The sequence below is a fragment of the Diaphorina citri genome, unplaced genomic scaffold, assembly GCF_000475195.1.
Source record: "Diaphorina citri unplaced genomic scaffold, Diaci psyllid genome assembly version 1.1 scaffold2457, whole genome shotgun sequence".
Lineage (NCBI taxonomy): Eukaryota > Metazoa > Arthropoda > Insecta > Hemiptera > Psyllidae > Diaphorina > Diaphorina citri.
In genome coordinates, this window is record NW_007379879.1 from 29,935 (window position 1) to 46,569 (window position 16,635).

Here is a 16,635-nt window from a genome sequence, read left to right on the forward strand (position 1 = left end):
TTTCTCTTTTATTCGTGAATCGTTACAAAGTAAGCATGTGAATAGTTAAACCCATGTGATTTTTCACGCCGAATCGAATGGTGCTACTTCGAGAACTGTCCGACTTACGGTTGAGAAGTTGCGGGTTCTAGCAATAAAATTAATAAAACGTTAAAAACATAGGACTGAAATTTGTGTTGTAAAGGTCAAGAGTAGTGATATTGGAAGTAAAATAAAATAAATCAAGGACTTACGTTTTTCGTTCGGAAGCTGATGAGGCTACCAGATCATATATCTGAGCACTATGTTGTGAAGCTTGTGTATCTTTACACGAAACGATTCCGCAGGGGTTTTTTTTTCCATAACTTGTTCTTCAAGTGGTACCTTTCTTTTAATCTTAGTCTTTTCCCTCCCACTCAGGTGGAGTCGGCGTTTTTTTGATAGCAATAAAATTAATAAAACGTTAAAAACATAGGACTGAAATTTGCGTTGTAAAGGTAGTGATATTAGAGGTAAAATAAAATAAATCAAGGACTTACGTTTTTCGTTCGGAAGCTGATGAGGCTACCAGATCATATATCTGAGCACTATGTTGTGAAGTGTTCACCAGGTACAGAGCTGATCTATCTGTAAATACAAACATAAAACAATACCGTAAGTAAGGACATCATATATCTGTAAATACAAACATAGAACAATACCATAAGTAAGGACATCATATATCTGTAAATACAAACATAGAACAATAACATAAGTAAGGACATCATATATCTGTAAATACAAACATAGAACAATACCATAAGTAAGGACATCATATATCTGTAAATACAAACATAAAACAAATAAGTAAGGACATCATATATCTATCTGTAAATACAAACATAGAACAATACCATAAGTAAGAACATCATATATCTGTAAATACAAACATAGAACAATACCATAAGTAAGGACATCATATATCTGTAAATACAAACATAAAACAATACCATAAGTAAGGACATCATATATCTGTAAATACAAGGTAGAACAATACCATAAGTAAGACATCATATATCTGTAAATACAAACATAGAACAATACCATAAGTAAGGACATCATATATCTGTAAATACAAACGTAGAACAAAACCATAAGTAAGGACATCATATATCTGTAAATACAAACATAAAACAATATCTTTCTTATATTATAAGAACGAGATCCATTCACAGTTCACATTTCATAGTTCACACACTGATTGACTAACATCAGCATCATTACCTTTACGATTATTAGTATTAATCCATATCCAATATCCATATGTAGTGCTAACTCGTAAAAAACCGTCATAATTTATCGGTATTAGTACTTGATTCTAAACTACAAGTACTAAAGTTCCCAGCATCAGCAGCATGATTAAGTTTTAGTGCTTTAATGGCAATCATAATATCCCGTAGAATGAGTTCTTCCAGTCAACTACCGACACTGTGAGCGTTTCCATCCAACCTAAATATACAATAAAATCTCACCATTGATAACTTCCTGGCGTTTCTTCTCCCGGGGACTGAGTGACCTGAGTATATCCTCAGGCACGGACTTGGGACATGATAGACGAAAGCCAGCCGTTTCGAGAACGAACCTTATTTCTTCAGGATAAAATCCGACACGGGCGGGAATCGAACCCGCGGTCTAGCGCTTACAAGGCAGACGCGTTACCAACCAAGCTTACTAGGCTGGCAATATCCAGCTTCAAACTACATTGTATTTATCAAACGGAGACTTGATAAATACAATGTGTTTCACTTACCGACAGCGTTGGATCGGACGATGCCATGACTGAGCTTGATGATGGGACTAAGGGACGGGGCTAAGCTTTCGCGTTTTCCACTAAAAATTGAACCCGTCCTCAGTTGATATTTTGGTAATTATTCAGAAGCCAAGAAAATGAAATAGAAAAGAAAGCTCATTTGTGACAGCTCCTTTTTGTAGCAATTTTCGTTTGACATGACTTCTGAACAAGTATCGATATTTTGTAAGTTTTAGTGCTTTAATGGCAATCATAATATCACATAGAATGAGTTCTTCCAGTCAACTACCGACACTGTGAGCGTTTCCACCCAACCTAAATGTACAATAAAATCTCACCATTGATAACTTCCTGGCGTTTCTTCTCCCGGTAAAAGAGTTCAAAGATGTGTGACGTCAGACTTTACGCAGTTGTTCTTTTCGTCCGTTAGGTAGCGCCACTATGCAAGCGCGCTAGCGGAGGAGCAGAAAGAACTGCGCAGAGACGTATGCGTACAAACACATTAATGCGTTAATGAAAAATTCCGTTGGTCCTCATTTTTCCTGCTCTATGACTTTGAAACATCACCCAAGTAAGCGCAACTGATCTATTCAAAGAGAATTTTTCCTGGCTAGGTGTAGGTACATAATATTTTTTTTTTCGGAAACTGAGAAGATCTCCCCTCTTCTGAAGCTCAATTTCCCCTCATTTAAAGAAAGATAGGGGATTAGTTGAACCACTAGGTGGCGTGGTAGCGCCTATACTAAACCATTTAACATCTCGGTGTTCAGTTTCCATTGGAGTGGTCACTTTTCAAGTCATCCGTTTCCCGAAAGGAAAAAAAAAACACTTTTTCTTTGATTTTCTACAAAATGAACCCCTAATAACATATCCGACACTGACTCTCATGTTAATGAGGCAAGTGAAAGAGGGTGAGTACTGAGTTGTAAGTTTATGTTAGGTTAGGTAAGTTACGTAGAGAAAATACTTGGTAATTACTCAGAAGCCACGAAAATGATATAGAAAAAGAAAGCTCATTTGTGACAGCTCCTTTTTGTAGCAGTTTTCGTTTGACATGACTTCTGAACAAGTATCGATATTTTTTAAGTTTTAGTGCTTTAATGGCAATCATAATATCACATAGAATGAGTTCTTCCAGCCAACTACCGACACTGTGAGCGTTTCCACCCAACCTAAATGTACAATAAAATCTCACCATTGATAACTTCCTGGCGTTTCTTCTCCCGGGGACTGAGTGACCTGAGTATATCCTCAGGCACGGACTTGGTCCAGTCAGGCGGGTCAGGCTCGGCCTCAGTGTCAGAATCCCAGGGGACGCGGGATGAGGAGGAGGGGGGAGGGGGCCCGGAGCTGCTTACAGCCTCGCACGAGTTGCTCGGACTATCGAAACTCCTGTAAATAAGAGAAACATGGTGGAATTAATAACCACATTGTCACCGGAGCCACCCAGTAACTTGCAATATACGATAGATTGACATATGATGGCAGCAGTTCAGGGAGCTTGGTGTTTATAAGTCTTTATTGATTATTAGGTGTTTATTCAATGCACAAAATTGACTTTTTCGTGGGGAAAAAAAAAAAAAAAAAATGAAGCATTACCTTTCTGGCTGCCTTCTCCCTATACCCTCCCCTCTCTCCCCTGTCCTTCCCCTCTGCCCTAGGGTCAGGTTTAACCGGTGTACTGTGTTTAGATTGTTAAACTGTTTACAGCGTTCGGGAATAAAACGCAAACAATCTAGTTCAGTGAATACATCTCGGTTAGGTGGAAGAGCCCACACAGTGTAAAAAATCCTAAGCACAATAACTTTGTAGTCAAGATCATTGAAGAAAGAAGAGAAGGAAGAGGAAGGCCCCGCATGAGCTTCATGGAGTATGCTGGCACAGATTCCTACAGTGAGCTGAAGAGATTAACCCAAGACAGAGCGTTCCCCGGTGGTGCTGTTCATATTGTAGAACTTGAGCACATACTTGCTATCATCTTGTTTCTGGAGGAGAACTATGATATCCTCCAGAAGTAACACATACAGCTCTATGAGTTTCTGTCGTGTTGTTGCAATACGAAGCTGTAGGTTGCCCTCATATATTAGTTTGTGCCTCGTCAGGTCTAGATTCTGGAATGAGAAATGAGGAAATGTATTGAATTAATTGTCATTTTATAATAATAAAGCAGCGTCTACACTACAGTCGATGAGACATTGAGACAAGTCCACACTAAACTTTTTTCACCGAAATTCACGTTCCAGGTAATTTCGATCTGTAGTGTAGACTTGGGTCGTCTGTAGTTAATGAACAAATAAATAGAATATAGATTGAATGTAACTTAATTACAGTCGATTGACATCGCATGAGACATTGAGACAAGTCCACACTAAACTTTTTTCACCGAAATTCTTGTTCCAGGTAATTTCGATCTGTAGTGTAGACTTGGGTCGTCTGTAGTTAATGAACAAATAAATAGAATATAGATTGAATGTAACTTAACTTTCTAATAATAAAGCAGCGTCTACAGTACAGTCGATTGACATCGCATGAGACATTGAGACAAGTCCACACTAAACTCTTTTCACTGAAATTCTTGTTCCAGGTAATTTCCATCTGTAGAGTAGACTTGGGTCGTCTGTAGTTAATGAACAAATAAATAGAATATAGATTGAATGTAACTTGATCACTGGGCGTGGCAAACACCTGATACGTTCTCCACCAACTAGCCCTCAAATTCTTGAACCAATGGGGATACAATTCTATGTACATATATCTCAAATGGGATTTCCTTAACCAGAGGGTTTTCCTTTTCCCTATGAGGCCATGGAGGGACCATAATGGGACCGAAAGGATTTGGCCCCATTTTTTAAAAGACTTGAGGAAATGTATTGAATTAATTGTCATTTTATAATAATAAAGCAGCGTCTACACTACAGTCGATTGACATCGCATGAGACATTGAGACAAGTCCACACTAAACTTTTTTCACCGAAATTCATAGTGTAGACTTGGGTCGTCTGTAGTTAATGAACAAATAAATAGAATATAGATTGAATGTAACTTAATCACTGGGCGTGGCAAACGCCTGAGACGTCAAATTCTTTAACAAATGGGGATACAATTCTATGTATATCTCAAATGGGATTTCCTTAACCAGAGGGTTTTCCTTTTCCCTATGAGGCCATGGAGAGACCATAATGGGACCGAAAGGATTTGGCCCCATTTTTGAAAAGACTTCTCCCTCAAAGAACTTACTCTATATTCATTGACTAAAGGGTTGTCGACTTTCTCGAAGGGGGTTCGGTCCAGTCGCTTCACCTGAGACGTTCTCCACCAACTAGCCCTCAAATTCTTGAACAAATGGGGATACAAATCTATGTATATCTCAAATGGGATTCCCTTAACCAGAGGGTTTTCCTTTTCCCTATGAGGCCATGGAGGGACCATAATGGGACCGAAAGGATTTGGCCCCATTTTTTAAAAGACTTCTCCCTCAAAGAACTTACTCTATATTCATTGACTAAAGGGTTGTCGACTTTCTCGAAGGGGGTTCGGTCCAGTCGCTTCTGTATTTCGGCCAGACGATGTTGATCTTCAGCCTCTTTGACGGCTTGGTTCACATAGTTGAGTATCTCCTTGCTTCGGTCCAGGGCTCGCTTCACTTTGGTAAGTTCGTTCTCGTTATCTACAGTGTACTTGGCCAGGTTCGCGAACAACAGGGGGTACTTGGTTAACCTGAGAGAGGAGAAATAAGGGAGAAGTTAGAACATTTTTTACTTTCTAAAATAGGTAGGTACTATCGCTATTTACGACTAGAATTTTCATTTACTTTTAACTTTTCGACTCTGGTTTCTTCTACATCTCGTAGCACCATAGACAATCATCTCAGCATTTAAATGTTAAGCTGTTAACTTTCCTAACTTTTCGACTCTGGTTTCTTCTACATCTCGTAGCATCATAGACAATCATCTCAGCATTTATATGTTAAGCTGTTCACTTTCCACGAACCACTCAATAGTCCCTAATCTCCACGGGAAGAAAAGGTCAATATTTTCTGCACGTGGAGTGACGAATATGATGTCAGAATTGTTTCGTGGAATAGCTCCCTGAATCATTTAGAAATCTTGTTAAATCCCCGTCACTAAACACCTTATACTCCTTATACCTTATAGGGATAATGTCTTAGATTTGTAATCTTACCTCAACATTAATCTTACATCAACATGCCAGTAGGGATAATGTCTTAGAGTTGTAATCTTACCTCAACATGCCAGTAGGGATAATGTCTTTGAGTTGTAATCTTACCTCAACATGCCAGTAGGGATAATGTCTTTGAGTTGTAATCTTACCTCAACATGCCAGTAGGGATAATGTCTTTGAGTTGCAATCGCCTACACAGAGGATTAAGCTCGGCTTCAGTTAGGAACGCATTCAGTCTCGAATCTTTTCTTCTCCTCTCCCGTAGCGACTCTAACGCGATCTGTTGACGAGAACAGAAAGTAGCGGCAGCACGCTGGAACGCTTCACCTGCAGCACCGTCAAACTGAAACCAAACAATCAACATATTGTAACAAGTGGTCTCCTCCTAAGACCTACGCACTATCAGGTAGACCTGACAGGTACGGCAGAAAAGGTCCGCCTGCCAGTTCTACCTGATATTTGATGAGCAAACACACTATTAGCTGATAATGAGTGGCTGGCCTAACTCTAAATTCTTTCATGTGTTGATCATTTAGTACTAAATTTAATGTTATTTATAAATATAAATAAATAAAAATGTTCTTAAAGACTATTTCGGATAAATTTCATCAAAAAACGTGTGCGTTTTGTCTGATAAAATTTGGCTAAGACACATTTTTCCTTTGTTCTGATCGCTTCACTTTGTCTGTTGATCATTTTTGCAAAGTATCCTAAAATAAGAATTTCCGAAAGAAGCAAGTCAGGGTTCAGATATTTTTAAATCCGCGGACCAAATGCACCTACCACGTCATATCATCAGAAAATAGTACTGTTGTGCTCAGTTAAAGTCGGAAAGAGCGAGCATCTTCCTCAAAAGAGTTCTTTCATAAATTGGACTAGGTACTTACCATATCTAGTAACAAATCCCCTACATCTCCTACTACGGGAGACTCCTTCCTCTTGAGTTTCATGCTATTGTTAAATGTGGAGTGTATGTCCAGCATTTCCTCCACATGAAAGTAAAATCAAAAAATCAAATCAAGAATAATAATAAACTGAATATTAAACAAATGAGGTAGGTACATAAATACTGATTTTCTCTAACTACGATCGAATAAACTATGGGCTAAAAAATTCCCGGAGGGACGGGTCCTGCTTGTTCTTTCTAAAATAAGTAGGTACTATCGTTAGGTATTTACGACTAGAATTTTCATTTACTTTTAACTTTTCGACTCTGGTTTCTTCTACATCTTGTAGCACCATAGACAGTCATCTCAGCATTTAAATGTTAAGCTGCTAACTTTCCACGAACCACTCAATAGTCCCTAATCTCCACGGGAAGATAAAGGTCAATATTTTCTGCACATGGAGTGAGGAATATGATGTCTGCTCCCTGAATCATTTAGAAATCTTGTTAAATCCCCGTCACTAAACACCTTATAGGGATAATGTCTTAGAGTTGTAATCTTACCTCAACATGCCAGTAGGGATAATGTCTTTGAGTTGCAATCGCCTACACAGGGGATTAAGCTCGGCTTCAGTTAGGAACGCATTCAGTCTCGAATCTTTTCTTCTCCTCTCCCGTAGCGACTCTAACGCGATCTGTTGACGAGAACAGAAAGTAGCGGCAGCACGCTGGAACGCTTCACCTGCAGCACCGTCAAACTGAAACCAAACAATCAACATATTGTAACAAGTAGTCTCCTCCTAAGGCCAGCCATTCACTATCAGGTAGACCTGACAGGTACGGCAGAAAAGGTCCGCCTGCCAGTTCTACCTGATATTTGATGAGCAAACACACTATTAGCTAATGAAGAATATAGCTGTCCTAGAAAAAAAGTGGCATAAGCGCAATCATTTGAAGAAAAAGGCCAATTTCAATACTTGCTCGGAGCAGTGTATAGAGATAGACTGTATAGGATCCCTATACGTAATGTACTGTAATAGAAAGTAATTCATTGAAATATTATTTAAATAATACTATTCGGAATGAAGAATATAGCTGTCCTAGAAAAAGAGTGGCATAAGCGCAATCATTTGAAGAAAAAGGCCAATTTCAATACTTCCTCGGAGCAGTGTATAGAGATAGACTGTATAGGATCCCTATACGTCATGTACTGTAATAGAAAGTAATTCATTGAAATATTATTTAAATAATACTATTCGGGAATCTAGTTCTTGCTTTCTTAGCTTTAAACATTGATTAATAATTATCATGATTTACTTAATGATGAGCATGGTTATCCTGACATTCACAGCATAGATTTCATTTATAAACTGATTCTGATATTCACAATATTCATTACATATTTGATATTCACATATTCCATATTCATTTGATATTCCTGATTCTGATATTCACAATATTCATTACATATTTTCCAGTAACCAGGCGACCAGCGACAGTCATTGCCTGCATAGATGTCATTCTGTGACACTATATCTATGTAGGTGTAGTCGCTGTAGTAAAAAAAAAAAAAAAATTATGAGAAAATACTATTCGGGAATCTAGTTCTTGCTTTCTTAGCTTTAAACATTGATTAATAATTATCATGATTCAAGAAGCTGTAAAGTCATCTGATAAACTGAAGCCACTAACTACTGTTGTCCCCAGACCCAACAGTAAATGGTCAGAGGAGAGAAAGGCTTACTAAATGATGAGCATGGTTATCCTGACATTCACAGCACAGATTTCATTTATATCCTGATTCTGATATTCACAATATTCATTACATCATTACCTTTCCGAGTAAGATCTGCGTCCACCATTCACCACTGGGGGCGGTGTCATCGTCATGTACTTGGCCAAAATATTATTTCACACAGTAGGGATTTTTTGAGACCAGTCCGCGACACTACCGATACCACATTCACATCTTGTTCTTAAGAAAAGAAAGGATAACCCTTTATAGAGGTATTAAAACCTTTCCTAAAGATATTTTCAAAGACACATCAAGATATTATTACAGAGACACTAAAAACCTTTTCAAGAGGACACTATACACCTTTTCAAGAGACACTAAGAAGTAAAAACCTATTCAAGAGACCACTAAGAACCACACTAAGCATGGTAATGGCGGAATGAAATTCACAACTTTCTAACGTGCTCCACTTTGTTGACAAGTAAAGAAGTAAAAATCTTTTCAAGAGACACTAAGAAGTAAAAACCTTTTCAAGAGACCACTAAGAACCACACTAAGCATGGTAATGGCGGAATGAAATTCACAACTTTCTAACGTGCTCCACTTTGTTAAGAAGTAAAAACCTTTTCAAGAGACCACTAAGAACCACACTAAGCATGGTAATGGCGGAATAAAATTCACAACTTTCTAACGTGCTCCACTTTGTTGACAAGTGAATGAAAGAACTAAATGGGGAAATAAACACAGCGAGCGACAGAGAGGGAAACAGAAATATGTCAAGAATGTTAATGGGAAGGAGAGAGAGGGAACATGCGCCCTGAACTAACCCCCCGTCCCTCCTATTATCAGGGGGAGGGCAGCGTTCCCTAAATTGTGTGCCATTAGTGAATAAGACAATGCCATTCACTTCAATTAAATGATATTTATTGAATGAACAAAAAGGAAATCAATTGTACAAACCTACCTAAGGTGTTTTCATCTAATGTCCCGATTTCTAAGAAATCGAGCATGGTTCTCTCATTGAAATTTATCTTTTGATTGTGCGTGTGCATTTAATTACTCCAGAACGCAATCAGGAGAAAAAAAATGTTGGGCGAGATTCATCACGAAAAACGTCGAAAACCGAAAAATCTACGTTTCAATTTTTCAACCAAATTCTAGAAACTCTGATTTCTAAGAAATCGAGCATGGTTTTGTCATTGAAATTTATCTTTTGATTGTGCGTGTGCATTTAATTACTCCAGAACGCAGTCAGGAGAAAAAAAAAATGTTGGGCGAGATTCATCACGAAAAACGTCGAAAACCGAAAAATCTACGTTTCAATTTTTCAACCAAATTCTAGAAACTCAACCATACGGTTCATATAATCATTAACTTCTTACTAATTGTTCAGAAGCATTAATCTCCCCCCCCCCTTCTCAATAATACTGACCTAATTAAACAGATTCGGAAAGAAAATATATCTAATGGAGCTCGTAAAACAAATCTGTTTTTATTGCCCTCTAAATTATAATTCACGCACAACTGCAATAAATTTCCGATTCTCCTCTGTTCTTCCCCTCTCCTTCTACCCCTATGCCCTCCCCTCTCTCCCCTGTCCTTCCCCTCTGCCCTCAGGTCAGGTTTAACCGGTGTACTGTGTTTAGATGTTAAACTGTTTACAGCGTTCGGGAATAAAACGCAAACAATCCAGTTCAGGGAATACATATCGGTTAGGTGGAAGAGCCTACACAGTGTAAAAATCCTTCCCCTAAAGCCTAAAAAATATACAAGCACAATAACTTTGTAGTCAACTTTATTGAAGGAAGAAGAGGAAGGCCCCGCATGAGCTTCATGGAGCAGATCATGGAGTATGCTGGCACAGATTCCTACAGTGAGCTGAAGAGATTAACCAAGACAGAGAAGTGTGGAGAAGAGTTGCCAACCAATCCTTGGATTGAGATGATAAAATTGCATAGGTCCTCAGCTGAGATTGAACCCACGCCCTCCTGATTACCAGACGAGCGTCTTGACAACTACGCTACCGAGGCAGGTGAATGTTTGAGTTGGGGGACCTCAGAACGTATTTTGTTAAATAATTTTTGTCTTTTCATTTATTTTCCATTTCAAATGTTAATGTTTTTTCTCAGTAATAAGCCCTGTTAATGCTATGACCTAGGGCCTAGTTATTGGCTTAGCCTCAAACTTGGCCCATAACACGGTGCTAAGCAAGGCCTATGCTCTATGAGTCATGCTATTGGTGTTTTCAGGGGCGGACAGTTAGAGGGGGACTTTAAAGATGAAGACATTAATCTTAAAGTTATTTCACAAGGGTCCAGTGGAATTGAGGTAAGCATGAATGCTTGTCATGACACTAAATCCCGTGACTTTGGACTCAAACCACCAACCTATAGATCACAAGTCCACCTTTATTTAATTTATTGTGATATAAATGTTGTGTTTGCATAATAATATTGCCTTGATGCTGTAGTAGTCAAGAGCTCAAGATGCTCGGCTGGTAATTAGAAGGGCGTGAGTTCAATCCCAGTCAAAGTTTGTATAAAATTTCTCAGAATTTCATAACAAGAACCACCAATCTATAGATCACAAGTCCACCTTTATTTAATTTATTGTGATATAAATGTTATGTTTGCATAATAATATTGCCTTGATGCTGTAGTAGTCAAGAGCTCAAGACGCTCGGCTGGTAATTAGAAGGGCGTGAGTTCAAGCCCAGAGGAACTTTGTATGAAATTTTCTCAGAATTTCATAACAAAATTAAAATTGCCGTAGCCTACTGCTAAACCAACGGGAGTAGACATCAATGGGGCTCTTTAGACCTATTCGAGCAGCATAAATAAGCACCATTTCTTTTGTGATATAAATGTTACGTTTGCATAATAATATTGCCTTGATGCTGTAGTAGTCAAGAGCTCAAGACGCTCGGCTCGTAATTAGAAGGGCGTGAGTTCAATCCCAGTCGAAGTTTGTATGAAATTTTCTCAGAATTTCATAACAAAAACTGCCGTAGCCTACTGCTAAACCAACGGGAGTAGACATCAATGGGGCTCTTTAGACCTATTCGAGCAGCATAAATAAGCACCATTTCTTATTATGCCTGAAGGAGAAGGCCTTCATAAGTTCAACACATGTCTGGTTGAGGTAGCGCTTTTCTTGCCTGTGTGATAAGAGAATAATGATAAACACATCGCATCCAATACAAACAAAACCAACAACATTCATCTTCCTCCCAAAAAGTCATGAATCATGAACAAAATCAACTATGTTTACAGAAAACAGAAAGTAAAAATAAAAACAAAATATAAAACAAAAGTAAAAAACACTCGGGAGCATTGAAACTGGGACAGCTGGCAATTTTATTTACTCAGACAACACCGTCTTAATTATTTATTATTGAGTTGATGGACATCATGGGGGAAGAGATTCAAATCTGAATGCAATTCAAGACTCGAGGAATTTTTTTTAAGAGGTTTGACAGAGGGAACTGTAACTGCTATGGTCTTATCGTCCCGAAATCGAAGAGAGAATAAAGACAGGATAGGAGAAAGCCAGCCGTTCCGAGAACGAACATTATCCCATCAGGATAAAATCCGCCCCGGGCGGGAATCGAACCCGCCAAACTTAACATCATGGGGGAAGAGATTCAAATCTGAATGCAATCCAAGACGCGAGGAAGAGGATTGACGAGGCAAAAAGTCAGCCCTTTCTTATTAGTCGTAAGGTCACCACTCACGTTCAGACCTTCTGAGAGATCAAGATCTGACAGGTCCGAGCATGAGTGTCTGCCAGAAGATCTGACAGGTCTGAGCATGAGTGTCTGCCAGAAGATCTGACAGGTCTGAGCATGGGTGTCTGCCAGCCTTACCAGTTATAAGATGCTGATGCGACTCTTGTAAATATCGAGGTGCCCTTGACGTAATGCATGACTTTACCAGGGTACAATATGTATTTCCATACAGGTCTGAGCATGAGTGTCTGCCAGAAGATCTGACAGGTCTGAGCATGAGTGTCTGCCAGAAGATCTGACAGGTCTGAGCATGAGTTCACTTTTCCTCTCTCCCTCCCTATCTCTCTTTCAAAAAATGATGCTTAGATAAATAAAATTCAAATATCTATCATAATATTGTGAGGAAAGAAGAGAAGGTGGGGGGGACGAAGAGGAATAGGAGGAGGAGGAGGAGGTAGAAAAGACACATTTCAAAGCTACGAATAGTATCAATAACTCTGATTTTTATTATGAAAAGGCTTCCTATTTCCAATAGATTCAATGGCACTTCCCTTATTATTTCCACAATCACTCCACATTTTCTGAATATTATTGCGACAGTGAACTTTTGATTTTTTTTTCTTTCAACGAACGAACGAACAAAGTGAGTTCTAAGTTTTAACTAGACGATTGTGCCTATTTTGTCAGTCTGTTCTGTCTGTTTCACCACAATTCAATTCACGAAATGTTTGTCCTATTTTGATGAAACTTGGCAAACATTTTTACCATCGAAAGAACATTAGATCATTTTATTTTGGGTCGAATCAAGCCTTTGGAGGGTACAGTAGAGGTTTTAACTAGACGATTGTGCCTATTTTGTCAGTCTGTTCTGTCTGTTTCACTACAATTCAATTCACGAAATGTTTGTCCTATGTTAATGAAACTTGGCAAACATTTTTACCATCGAAAGAACATTAGATCATTTTATTTTGGGTCGAATCAAGCCTTTGGAGGGTACAGTAGAGGCTCTACAGTCTAACTAAACCTCTAGCTACTTATGTTTGGAGGGTACAGTAGAGGCTCTACTCTACAGTCTAACTAAACCTCTAGCTACTTATGTTTGGAGGGTACAGTAGAGGCTCTACAGTCTAACTAAACCTCTTACTTATGTTTGGAGAGGTGCAATAGTCCTACATACTGGACTCCGCACACAGGACTTTCGTTAGAAAAGCCCGCAAATTGGAATGTAAAACTCACGTTTGGAACTCGTGATGATGGTGATGGTGAGACTCGGTAGCGTCGCTATCCTGAGAGTTATGAGTAGCGACCGAGGCCGGAGACCGCTCCGTGCAATAGTCCTACATACTGGACTCCGCACACAGGACTTTCGTTAGAAAAGCCCCCCAAATTGGAATGTAAAACTCACGTTTGGAAACTCTACAGTCTAACTAAACCTCTAGCTACTTATGTTTGGAGAGGTGCAATAGTCCTACATACTGGACTCCGCACACAGGACTTTCGTTAGAAAAGCCCCCCAAATTGGAATGTAAAACTCACGTTTGGAACTCATGATGATGGTGATGGTGAGACTCGGTAGCGTCGCTATCCTGAGAGTTATGAGTGGCGACCGAGGCCGGAGACCGCTCCTCACTTTCCCTCACCGGATCAGGCCGGGCACGTAGCTCCTTGCTGGTCGATACTGGTCGCTCTCCTGAAATCAAGAACGAGAGTCCAACAGTTATTAACAAATCACTTTCTCTTGAAATGCCAGAAACAAAACTCAAGAGTCCAATAATTATGAGGTAAATGAATGAACTCTTCAAACTTGAAAGAATACAACTAGCCTGGTTAGCTTGACGTGTTTATTTTGTAAGCGCTAGGTTGAGGATTCGATTCCCGAAGAAGAGCGGACTTTACCCTAAAGAGATAACAGAAAAGGTTCGTTTTCGGAACGGGTCCTATCTTCTTTCGTCGATTTCAGGACGTTAAGATCTTCATTGTTCATTGTTACACTTCCCTCTAAGCATACCAAGCTCTTAAAAAAAAAAAAAAAAAAAAAAAAAAAAAATTGGCGGCACAAAATCATCGTCACCCTTCAGCAATTTGGAATCAATGGTTACATGCTAAAATATCTACACAATTTCCTACACCAAAGAGAAATCGCAGTGAAATGCAACGGCGAGTTGTCTGCCAAATTTTCCCTCCAAAATGGTATCCCACAAGGTTCCTCACTGTCTCCTCTCCTATTCATAATCTTTATGAATGACATATTCGATGTAATCAAGCCGCCCCTTAAACGCGTACTCTTCATTGATGATCTCTTGATTATTGGGCGCGGCAAAGATTTGGACCTCTTGATACAACGTTTCCAACACACCTTGGACGAAATTCACTTGTGGGCGGAGACTAATGGTACCTTATTCTCTACAGACCCTGGAAAGTCTGTTTGCATAGACTTCCACAGACTTCGGGTCGCCCGCTCACCCATATTATCTTACAATGGTACCCCGTTGCATTTTGTCACAAACAACAAATTTCTTGGCCTTCTGTGGGACGCCAAGATGAACTGGTCTCTCCACATACAATACATTAAAAGTAGAGCCATGAACTCCCTGAATGCCCTAAAAATGGTGAGTTGCAAAAAATTTGGTGTCAGACGTGATGTCCTGCTGAAATTCTATAAATCTTTCACCTTACCCATCCTAGACTATGGGTGTTACATCTACAGTTCAGCTAAAGACAGTGTTCTAAATAAGCTCAACACAGTACACCATGCCGGCATTCGGATTGCTACGGGCGCCCTGAGATCCAGCCCTGTCGTTAGTCTCTACGTTGATTCTGGTATCCCCCCTCTTTTTCTCAGAAGATCCAAATTGATGCTCAATTACGTATCTAAAATAAGTGCTTCTCCATTCAACCCCGCACAAAAAGTGCTGTTCCACCAAGATATGTCTGGGACCATTTTCACGGTTAATAAGCCGAAGCCTCTATACGTTCGATTCAGGGAGATCGCCAATTTCATCAACGTGCTAGATTCTAGTGAAATCGCCCCTTACGTGAGGTTTGTCCCTCCGTGGTCCAATTGCGCTCCCCCTGTTGATCAATGTCTAGGTGAAGGCAAGAAATCCGACACCGCCCCAGTAGTATTCCAAAAGATGTTTCACGAAGTCATCAATATCAAATACCCCAACCACACCATCTGCTTTACGGATGGCTCAAAATCTCCTGACGTCACTGGATGCGCCTTCAGCATAGGGGATATGGTGCAATCAACGTTACTCAATCCCATCAACTCCATATTCTCCGCCGAGTTGATCGCCATCTTCCTATGTCTGGAGGCCATTATCGATAGTCCTTCTAACCAGTTCCTCATTGTATCAGACTCTAGAAGTGCCCTTGCCGCCCTAGCTAACGTCAGATTCTCAAACCCTCTTGTCACCAAAGTTTTTTCAACCTGGAGCTATCTGAAGTTGTGCGATAAAGAAGTGAGCTTTATATGGTGTCCATCTCACTGTGGCATTAGAGGCAATGAAATTGTCGATGTTGCCGCAAAAAATCCCTCTGACTTGGCCCCTTCGAAACTATGCACCCCTGAAGACTTAAAGCCATTCATTGCTTCATTAATGAAGACTGAATGGCAAAATCAGTGGAATAATGTGCCTAGCACAAACAAACTGAAATCTATCCGACCCTACATCAAACACTGGAACACCAGTAATCAAGATAGAAGAATCAAAGAGGTGATACTGACCCGAATGAGAATAGGACACACCCGCCTCACCCACAACCACCTCTTCACAAAGTCCGCCCCTCCCATCTGTCAATGCGGTGCCCCACTATCCGTCCGACATATCCTTTCCTGTCACCGCCACGATCACATCCGCTCTTCTCTTCATCCACCTCCCTCACTCGGCGACGACGAAGAGGGTGTCACCTCACTATTCACCTACCTCCAACAACTGGACATCTACCATATGATATAACAACCGAGGACCGGCGCGAACGACCTTAACATATAAGTGTTAAAGCGCCTTATCGGAAAAAAAAAAAGTTTTCTCTTGAAAGACTGGTTTACACATGGTAAGATTATTGAGAGAGTAGGATATACACTATCTACCAAACTGACCACCCAACTGGACTGAAATGATATTGGAACAGGACGCCAGTAATGTTTACACGAAGGCTCACGACATCAGTTAAGCCAGTAGTTGGACTGCTTATTGACCTAGTGTAATCCAACCATATTTATCGTCACGAGGCTGATTGCACTCCGATATAGTCAGAACTGTCAGAGGCACGCGTGTAAACTATTCGCTTTACCTCATTCCATATTCTTATACTTATACCGATACCATACC

At 39.8% G+C, this 16,635-nt stretch overlaps 2 protein-coding genes across 2 annotated transcripts; one reads left to right on the forward strand and one right to left on the reverse strand.

Moving 5' to 3' along the window:
• Positions 1–458: 458 nt before the first annotated feature.
• Positions 459–6,947, reverse strand: LOC103518964 (rho guanine nucleotide exchange factor 12-like). Its single transcript, XM_017448003.2, has 6 exons — positions 6,838–6,947; positions 6,100–6,293; positions 5,257–5,485; positions 3,692–3,879; positions 1,769–1,830; positions 459–606 (listed from the first exon to the last, which is right to left on the reverse strand). The coding sequence occupies exons 1-6, from the start codon at positions 6,931–6,933 to the stop codon at positions 515–517; spliced, it is 861 nt and encodes a 286-aa protein (XP_017303492.1). The 5' UTR covers positions 6,934–6,947; the 3' UTR covers positions 459–514.
• A 7,588-nt stretch (positions 6,948–14,535) lies between these two features.
• On the forward strand, positions 14,536–16,260 carry LOC113471455. Its single transcript, XM_026830609.1, has one exon. The coding sequence runs from the start codon at positions 14,536–14,538 to the stop codon at positions 16,258–16,260; it is 1,725 nt and encodes a 574-aa protein (XP_026686410.1).
• The last annotated feature ends 375 nt before the right edge of the window (positions 16,261–16,635 follow it).

What these genes read in the sequence shown, in the direction of transcription:
- LOC103518964 (XM_017448003.2), bottom strand. Translation starts at nt 6,933, where the DNA reads ATGCTGGACATACACTCCACATTTAACAATAGCATGAAACTCAAGAGG. An exon ending in CTTTAGTCAATGAATATAGA is followed by an intron (nt 3,880 to 5,256) that starts GTAAGTTCTTTG and finishes TTCTCATTCCAG; the next exon opens with AATCTAGACCTGACGAGGCA. An exon ending in AACAGCACCACCGGGGAACG is followed by an intron (nt 1,831 to 3,691) that starts CTCTGTCTTGGG and finishes ACGCGAAAGCTT; the next exon opens with AGCCCCGTCCCTTAGTCCCA.
- LOC113471455 (XM_026830609.1), top strand. Translation starts at nt 14,536, where the DNA reads ATGAATGACATATTCGATGTAATCAAGCCGCCCCTTAAACGCGTACTC.